The 9,831-nt window shown below is 43.5% G+C and overlaps 1 protein-coding gene across 1 annotated transcript; it reads right to left on the bottom strand.

Moving 5' to 3' along the window:
* Positions 1–8,300: 8,300 nt before the first annotated feature.
* On the bottom strand, positions 8,301–9,242 carry LOC132583495 (olfactory receptor 6F1-like). Its single transcript, XM_060255125.1, has one exon. It carries the CDS (start codon positions 9,240–9,242, stop codon positions 8,301–8,303), a length of 942 nt encoding a protein of 313 aa, XP_060111108.1.
* Between the last annotated feature and the right edge of the window lie 589 nt (positions 9,243–9,831).

The raw sequence follows: 9,831 nt of genomic DNA, 5'->3' as shown, positions 1-9,831 counted from the left end.
TCACAATCTTTGAGACTCTAGCTTGTTTCTTTCCAAATACCCAGTTTTTAAGTACCTTATCACATATTGTCAGTTGTTTCTTGGGCACCCACTCTGGGAGTACCTGAAACAGATACATCAACTTTGGTATTATAAACATTTTAATTGCTTTTATTTTTCCTAATATACTCATATACTTGTCCTTCCATTGAGTAATTTTTTTTCTATTTTTTCCCCAAACTATTTTATAATTTAATGCGAAAGTATCAGCATGCCCTGTCACTGATATTTGCCATTGATGAGATCAATAAGAGTCCCAAACTCTTGTCCAATGTCACCCTTATTTATTTATTTATTTTTATTTATTTATCTGGGATTTATATCCCGCCCTTCCCATCGAGTGGCTCAGGGCGGCTTACAACATATGTAAAACTAACATAAAAATAAGTTACACTATAAAATTAACATTTCATTAAATAATTAAAATCCAACGTTTGTTATAAATGTACATGTCGTTAAAATCAGACAGCGGTCGTAAAGCTACACTCTATTCAAATTCAAATACTGATTCGGTATACCGTCTTCAACATTTCGATGTTCCATATTCGATATTCAGTAGTCGGTTAGTTGTGGGCCAGCCGGAAGAGGGTTGTCTTACAGGCCCTGCGGAATTGAGTAAGATCCCGCAGGGCCCTTACCTCCTCCGGCAACTGGTTCCACCAAAATGGAGCCATTACAGAGAAGGCCCGGTCCCTTGTGATCTTCAAGCGGGCCTCCTTTGGCCCGGGGACGACCAAAAGATTTTGAGATCCCGATCGCAGTGCTCTCTGGGGAACATGCGGGGAGAGACGGTCCCTTAGATAGGCAGGTCCTAGACCATATAGGGCTTTAAAGGTAATAACCAGCACCTTGTACCAAACTCGGTAGGATATTGGCAGCCAGTGCAGAGCCCGAAGTCCCGGCTGAATGTGCTCCCATCTTGGGAGCCCCAATAACAGCCGGGCAGCGGCGTTCTGCACCAGCTGCAATTTCCGGGTTCGACACAGGGGCAGCCCCATGTAGAGGGCATTGCAGTAGTCCAATCTCGAGGTGACCGTAGCATGGATCACCGTTGCTAGGTCGTCGCGTTCCAGGAAGGGAGCCAGCTGCCTTGCCCGCCTAAGGTGGAAGAATGCGGACTTGGCAGTGGCTGCTATCTGGGCCTCCATAGTTAAAGAAGGCTCCAGAAGTACCCCCAGGCTCTTGACCCTGTGCGCCGCCGTCAGTGGAGCACCGTCAAAAACCGGAAGGGGTATTTCCCCTCCCGGGCCGCGACGGCCCAAGCAAAGGACCTCTGTCTTCGCTGGATTTAGCCTCAGCCCGCTCCGTTTGAGCCACCCAGCCACAGCCTGTAACGCCCGGTCCAGGTCTTGTGGGGCGGAGACCGGCCAACCGCCCATGAGCAGATAGAGCTGGGTGTCATCAGCATACTGGTGACAACCCAGCCCATACCTTCGGGCAATCTGGGCGAGGGGACGCATATAGATGTTAAATAACATCGGGGAAAGAACCGCACCCTGAGGCACCCCGCAGTCAAGCGTGTGCCTCCGGGACAGCTCATCCCCAATTGCGACCCTCTGTCCCCGACCTTCAAGGAAAGAGGAAAGCCATTGCAAGGCCAACCCCTGGATCCCCACGTCGGCGAGGCGGCGGGCAAGTAACCGATGGTCGACCGTATCGAACGCTGCCGATAGGTCCAACAACATCAGTACCGCCGAACCGTCCCGGTCCAGATGCCGTTGCAGGTCATCTACTTTCCAATAAGCAGTAGCAGGTGTACTCTATAGGGGTTCTCCTCCTATTTCTTTTTAAGTATACAGAGATACCAGGGAATTTCTTTTTAGAGTTACACTATTGCACAATACTGTAGCTCCAAGTCTGTGAGTGAGACTATCTAGTATAGTGTTTAGATATACTGAAATGGAGGGAAACAGCTAAAAGGACTGAGTTAATTCTGGCTGAGTGAGTCACGGAATGTAAGAACTGGAAGGTACTTTGGAGGACATACAGCCCAACTCCCTTTCCCGTACAGGTATGACACCATGCTTCTTGCATGTTTTCAGCTGAGCTTAGGTGGGGGGGGGGGGCAAGAGAAAGAAACATTTCTTTCATCTGTGCATAGGCAATGCTTTTGCTGACTCATGAAAAATAAACGTATTGATTTTGGAATGAGGCAGGTCCAACCAGAATATCTGCAGTGGATAAGTGGCTTTGTCTCTCAAGTCTTAATAAAAATAAAATGCCACTCTGATATTATATGAGTGGTATCCTTGGCAAACTCCTGAAACAAGGTAACAAGGTAAACACACAAGTTTCATGAGGAGTCTATGCTTGAGAGTGGGTGAAGCAGGATATACAAGGCAACCATGATGAAAATATTGATCATATAATTGTCCCCACTGTTCCTGGATAGATGCCACCCCACTCCAAGTGTGTTCAGAGCTGCCATCTCGGGCACAACCAGATAATTCTGGAGGGGAAACCAGCTTGTTGCTATGATTGTGCTCCATGTCCAAAGAACACAATTTCTAATAGGATTGGTAAGTGATCATGCATAGATTCTGGGGGAAGGAAATATTTCCTCTTGCTGTCATAGGGATATTGTAAAATAGTCCTTTTTTGAACTAGTGAAGTATAATAGTTAAAATCTGCCTATAGGAACTGAGAGAAACTGGTTTAAACCCTAAGTATGCCAAAAGTTCACAGGCTGATTCTATGTAAATCACTACCAGCCTCATCTATTTCACAGGACTGTTTTAAGTGTACAATGGAGAAGAAAAAAATCAAGGTATCTTCAGAGAATAAAAAGTACTAAGGGGGCACGCGGTCACACTCACCATTAAATCCATCCCTAACCCATCGCTATTATACCCTGCAGCTTTTTTACAACGAATTTCCTGATCAGACATCCCTCCATCCTTCAGTTTAAGCAGCGTTGGTCCCATCATTGGTTGATCAGAGGTCTCAACCGGACCTCATTTTTTGAGATGGCATTCTGCACTCACGCAAGCGCAGTGCTGTGGGATATCATGATTGGCTTTTTTAAAAAAAAGGTGCCAGCAAAAGTGGGTGATCTCCCCCCCCCCCCAATTTAAACACCCAGCCAGGGAGGGGAAGCCCAGGAGTTCTCTTTGCTGTCTCGCCGCCTGGCGGGGAGACAGCAAAGGTGGGTGATCTTCCTCCCCCCCATTTAAACACCCCACTGTGGTGTTTAAATGGGGGGGAGCACAATGGCGGGTCATCTTCCTCTCCCTCCATTTAAACACTCCACTGGGGTGTTTAAATGGGGGGGAGCACAGGAGCTCTCTTTGCCGTCTCTCCACCTGGCAAGGAGAAGGCAAAGGTGGGCGATCTGCCTTTTCCTCACATTTAAACACCCCACCTGGGTGTTTAAAGGGGGTGGTGAGAAGCCCAGGAACTGCCTTTGCCATCTCCCTGCCTGGCAGGGAGAAAGCAAAGGTGGGCAATCTGCGTAAAAGCTGGAATGGGCTGGAACAGGCCGGAATGGGCATCAAACAATGTAGACTGTCACAAAAAATGAACACCCCGCCAGGGTGTTTAAATGGGTGGGGGAGCACAGGAACTCTCTTTGCTGTTTCTCCGCCTGTCAGGGAGACCACAAAGGTGGGTCTTCTTCCTCCCCCTCCATTTAAGCACCCCACTGGGGTTTTCAAATGGGGGGGGAGCATGGGAGCTCTCTTTGCCGTCTCTCCACCTGGCGGGGAGAAGGCAAAGGTAGGCAATCTGCCTTTTCCTCACATTTAAACACCCCACCTGGGTGTTTAATGGGGGTGGTGGAAAGCCCGGAAACTGTCTTTGCCATCTCTCTGCCTTTGCAGGGAGATGGCAAAGGTGGGCCATCTCCTCCCCCCACACACACCATTTAGGAAAGGTCCCCTGTGCAAGCACCAGTCACTTTTGACTCTGGGGTGACGCTGCTTTCACAAAGTTTTCATGGCAGACCTTTTACGGGGTGGTTTGCCATTGCCTTCCCCGGTCATTAAACTTTCCCGCCAGCAATCTAGGTACTCATTTTACTGACCTTGGAAGGTTGGAAAGCTGAGTCAACAATTGCTGGCACAATGATATCATTTGGAGTGGGCTCTTGCAGGGAAGCGGATGTGCGCTTGCAACGAATCAGCTACAATGGAGTGTTCAAACATAGAAAGTATGTGTGGGAGTCATTGGAAGCATTCTTGGTCCGGATTTAATGTACTATCAAAAAAGTCCATGTCCCAATCGTGGCAGTGCGAGACACGAATGAGCCAATGACCATTGCCAGATGCTGATGTTTGGACAACCGCATAAAATCCGACATGCAACTGGCTTTCATCCATGCCCATCTCATCAATTTATGTGCATCTGACCTTGGCCAGTATGTACTAAAAAGTACTGTGCATGTACAAATCCATTAAATAGCCATTATTTAAGGACCGTCTCTCCCCATACGAGCCCCAGAGAGCACTGAGGTCAGTAGGAAAAAACAGACTGACTACCCCTGGGCCAAGAGAAGTTAAACTACAGAACACCCGCTCACGGGCCTTCTCGGCTGCGGCCCCATATCTCTGGAACCAACTCCCAGAGGAGGTGCGGGCCCTGCGGAAACTTGATCAGTTCCGCAGGGCCTGCAAGACCACTCTTTTTAAATTAGCTTTTATGAACAGCTGAAGTACAATTTTACGACGAAGAAAATCCGCCATTAGCACTAACTAGAATAGCGTCAATGATAATGTTATAGTTTGTTTTAATTAATGTTCTACTGGTTTTTAAGGTCAAATTAATGCTTAATTTAATGTTCTTAATATAATTGTTTTATTAATGTACCATTGGTTACTATGTTGTTTATTAATGTTTTATTTATTAATATACCAATGGTCATTGTGTTGTTAGCCGCCCTGAGCCTGCTTCGGCGGGGGAGGGCGGGGTACAAATAAAATTTATTATTATTATTATTATTATTATTATTATTATTATTATTATTATTATTATTATTATTATTATTATTATTATTATTATTATTATTACATATGCCAAGTCATCAAATGCAAAGTTATCAGTGTCCAGAGGATCAGTTCAATTAAGATTTATTAGGTTTGTTTAACAAAAGAAAGAGCTCCACAGAAATGAAAATATCTATTTGTCTTTGTCTGTTGCAGATGCAACTCATTGTGTTAAGTGCCTAGAGGATCAGTATCCAAACAAAAACCATGAACAATGTATTCCAAAGACCATCACTTTCCTATCCTACCAAGAGCCTTTGGGGATAATTTTACTTTGTCTTGCTCTTTCCTTTGCCATGATCACATGTTGGGTGATGCATATCTTTCTGAAGAACTGGAACACACCCATTGTCAAAGCCAACAACCGACACTTGACCTGCATTCTTCTCATCTCCATTCTGCTTTGCTATCTTTCTTCCCTGTTATTCATTGGCAAACCAGGCAAGGAGACCTGCCTTGTACGACGAATGGCTTTTGGCATCATTTTCTCTGTATCCGTTTCTTGTGTGTTGGCAAGAACAGTTATTGTTGTCTTGGCTTTCAAGGTCACAAAGCCAGGCAGTAGATTGAGAACATTTCTAGGGAAAGATGTGGCTAACGCCATTGTTCTTTCCTGCTCCCTCATTCAAGTGGGCCTTTGTATTGCTTGGGTGTCAGTCTCTCCTCCTTTCCCACATGCTGACATACCTTCACAGGCTGAGCAGATCACAGTGGAATGTAATGAAGGTTCCATGACAATGTTCTTTAGTGTCCTGGGCTATATGGGCTTCCTGGCCATCATCAGCTTTACTGTAGCTTTCCTAGCCAGAAAATTGCCAGACACTTTCAATGGAGCCAAGTTCATTACCTTCAGCATGCTGGTGTTTTGCAGTGTTTGGATTTCCTTTCTTCCAGCTTACCTGAGTGCTAAAGGAAAACAAATTGTGGCTGTAGAGATTTTTGCCATCTTGACTTCTAACACTGGCTTGTTAGCTTGCATATTTCCCCCAAAATGTTACATTATTGTTCTAAGAACTGATCTCAATTCCAGGAAGTTGATAATAGAGAAAAGAAGTTAATACATCAGCTTTTAAAGTGTCTGCTTTTGTATATATCATTCAGTAATTTTCTCTCAACCTGACTGTTTCTCATATTGGAAGAGGCTCAGAGAAAATTTATTTTAACAAGTATGTAACATGGTCAGTGCCAATATGGTGAGTCCTTTTGAGGACCCTAGGTTTATTATCCTGGGATGAGTTGCACCTGCCACAGGAAACCAAAGCTTCCAGTTAGGGATGTCAGGCCACCACTTTATATCTTGGGAGTGTTTTGGGGATTGGGATATGCACACTGGTGTCATGCTGGTGTGTGACGTGGTTCTTTAAAGAAAAAGAAGTGATGCCATAACGTCAGGGTTAGAGCTAAAAAAACCCTCTATAGTTAAACCATAGAGGTCTTGGCATCCTACAGCATCATTCCCATCATCATGTTGTCACTTTTGATTTTTTGATTTTTTTTAAACTAAAAGTGATGCTGTTTGCTGGTATGATGACAATGTGCCTCCCCATTTCTCTTCCCTGCTGTTGATGCACCAGGAGGCACTTGAACAGATGTCTGGAGGGTTTCCAGATATTGTGCTAGACCTGGCATCTTTAATTCCAATACAAAAAAAAGAGGGTGGGGGTTTCTGAGGATTGCATGGGCCCAACGGTTTTTATTCCCTTTGCATCTGGCACAGCAGCCACCACCATCACCCTGAAACAAGTTACCTGCTCCCCGCACTGATTTCAATATTGGAAGTTATGTTTGTCTCTGGCAGGCATAGCTCATCTCAAAATAAGTCTCCATTTGTGGTCAGATCTAAGTAGTTCAGTATCTTCATGGAGCTGAGAACTGAATAGATCAATGGAAAATAACAGTGAAATTGTAAAGAGAGCTACACCTTTCTAGGGTCATTGAAGTCAATGGACTTAGAAGAGTGCAACTCTGTTTAGGATTATTCTGTAAATCTATCATGATGACTGAAGTGAACCTCCACATTCAGAAACACTAAGAATATTAGCTCACCACATTCATAAGAACATAAGAGAAGCCATGTTGGATCAGGCCAACGGCCCATCCAGTCCAACACTCTGTATCACACAGTGGCCAATAATACACACACACACACACACACTGTGGCTAATAGCCACTGATGGACCTCTGCTCCATATTTTTATCTAACCCCCTCTTGAAGCTGGCTATGCCTGTAGCCGCCACCACCTCCTGTGGCAGTGAATTCAGAGACACTAAGAATATTAGCTCACAGTTAAACATAGTGATGTCCCCTCCCCACCCTAAAATTGCAAACAAATTTGTATCAGCCTTCATTACAACATTAATTTTTATCACCATTAAGGGTTTTTGTGGCTTGTAGAACCTGTATTTCTGACAAGCACTTAACTTTTTCCAGGTTCTTTTCTGACTTAATTAAAAAACCGAACAATGGAACAAGAAAAACTTGTGACTCCCTTCTGTTAAAATGAATGCTACAATGTCCTTCCCCAAGTCTTCCTCATCTGAGGAAATTTTCAGAGAAATGTCCTTTCCCACTATATTTTATTTTTATGTATATCAGACTATTCTCTGTATTTGAAACCCAAAATGGCTTATGCCATCTTTCCCGCTTCTTCCACAATATTTTCACAACTACCTTTGAAGTAGTTTAGGCTGACTGACTGTCAATTATCCCAGGTCCTAGTCCAGCACTCTAATGATCATGCCACACCAGCTCTCCTGCTTTCCCTTATTCTCCTTTTAGTTTAAGGCAGAAAGAAAAGGGGGGAGAGTGTGATTCAGAGTCATGGCTCTTCAATCAGACAGATTATTCCCCCCTTTATTTATGTTCCCCATATAATTATTTAAAATTATTTATGGAGAGCCAGAGAGATTGAGAGTCTGTATGAGTGTTTGTTCACATTTGCTCTTTCTCTCTCTTGTGAAGATGGTTTCAAACCAGAGACTTCAAAAACTCTTCCAATATTGTATCCCTCACATCAAGGTTACTGTAGAGAAATTATATGTTCAGAGAGAGAAAGGTAGCCCAATTTTCTAGCCACCAGTTTCAAACATAATATAGGCATTTTTGATCTGCATTTCTATCATTCACATATGATCTTTGTCAGAAAGTCTGAGGTTCAGGTGTGTATGGAGCTCAGCTGACATTAAAAACTAAGAAATGTCCAGCCAAGGTCTGTATAGTTCATGCAGATTATTAATACATAATACTGCACAACACTCCATACCACAGAAGACATTCGTGATTTATCTCCAGCATAAGCAATTTCTCAAGGCTTCCTTCATATCTTTGTTTCTTAGTGTGTAGATGAAAGGATTCAGCAATGGAGTCACAATAGTGTTCAGGATATTCACAATTTTGGTCATCTCTAAAGATGTCCGTTTAGAAGGCTTGACATACAGAAAGATGGTGGAACCATACCATATCATCACAACAGCAAGATGGGAAGAGCATGTTGAAAAAGCCTTTTGCTTTCCTTTGGTGGAAGGGATGCGCAGAATGGTGGAAATGATGTATATGTAGGAAAGAAAGGTTATCAAGCATGGGAACAAGATGACAATGATTGCTATCACAAAAGCTACCATCTCAATGACATACGTGTCAGTACAAGAGAGAACTATCCAGGAATCAAGGTTGCAATAGAAGTGGTTGATCACATTGGGTCCACAGAAGGAAAGTCTTATGCTGAGAAAAGCTGGTATGCAAATCACAAGGAATCCACACAGCCAAGAGCTGAATGCCAATTTACCAGAAAGCCTGAGGTCCATTATGGTACCGTAGTGCAGGGGACGACATATGGCCAAATATCGATCATAAGCCATTGCAGATAACAGGAAAAATTCTGTGCTGCCAAATCCAAAAACAAAGTACATCTGTAGGATGCAGCCAGAGAAAGAGATACTTCTGCTCCTCCCCAGAATGATGGCAAGGGTTTTAGGAATAACTGATGTGGTGTACCAAATCTCCAGGAATGAGAGGTTGCAAAGGAAGAAGTACATGGGAATGTGGAGGTGGTGGTTTTTTAGCACTAGAATAACAATGGCTAGATTTCCCATTATTGTCAGGATATAGATAACTAAAAAGAGTATAAATATGAACCTTTGTAAATATAGAGGCCCAGGGAAGCCAAGGAGGATAAAATCCAACACTCTTGTTTCATTCTGTCTACCCTGACTATGTTCCCCCATTTGTCCTTTTTTACCTTTATCTTTGGGAGCTCATAGAGCAGGGACGGTGGTTCAGTGGTAGAGCATCTGCTTGGTGAGCAGAAGGTCCCAGGTTCAATCCCCGGCATCTCCAACTTAAAAAAGTCCAGGCAAATAGTCATGGAAAACCTCAGCTTGAGACCCTGGCGAGCCGCTGCCAGTCTGAGTAGACAATACTGACTTGGATGGACTGAGGGTCTGATTCAGTAGAAGCCAGCTTCATATGTTCATATGTACCTGTAGAAAGAAATACCTGAATTAACATACCAGAATCAATAAATCAAATTTATATGCATGAAACTGAAGTAAAGCATTATCTACCAAAACTTACTCCTAACTTTATGAACAGAGTCTGCTTTAACACAATAATAATAATAAAAAACCACATAGGGTTATGCTGAAATGGATAGGGTTGCTGCTAAATGGATGAATAAGATCTAACAGCAAAGTTGAATATCTGCTGACAGCAAGTAAACTTAAATGGAACATTGTTGAACCAGGTGAATTGACAGAGGATTCTTGGATTTTATCTAAATGTTCCTTTTATCATGTGAATGTTGTCACACCATTC

This window comes from Heteronotia binoei, chromosome 15 (assembly GCF_032191835.1).
Source record: "Heteronotia binoei isolate CCM8104 ecotype False Entrance Well chromosome 15, APGP_CSIRO_Hbin_v1, whole genome shotgun sequence".
Lineage (NCBI taxonomy): Eukaryota > Metazoa > Chordata > Lepidosauria > Squamata > Gekkonidae > Heteronotia > Heteronotia binoei.
This window is presented reverse-complemented; position numbering and strand designations above follow the sequence as displayed.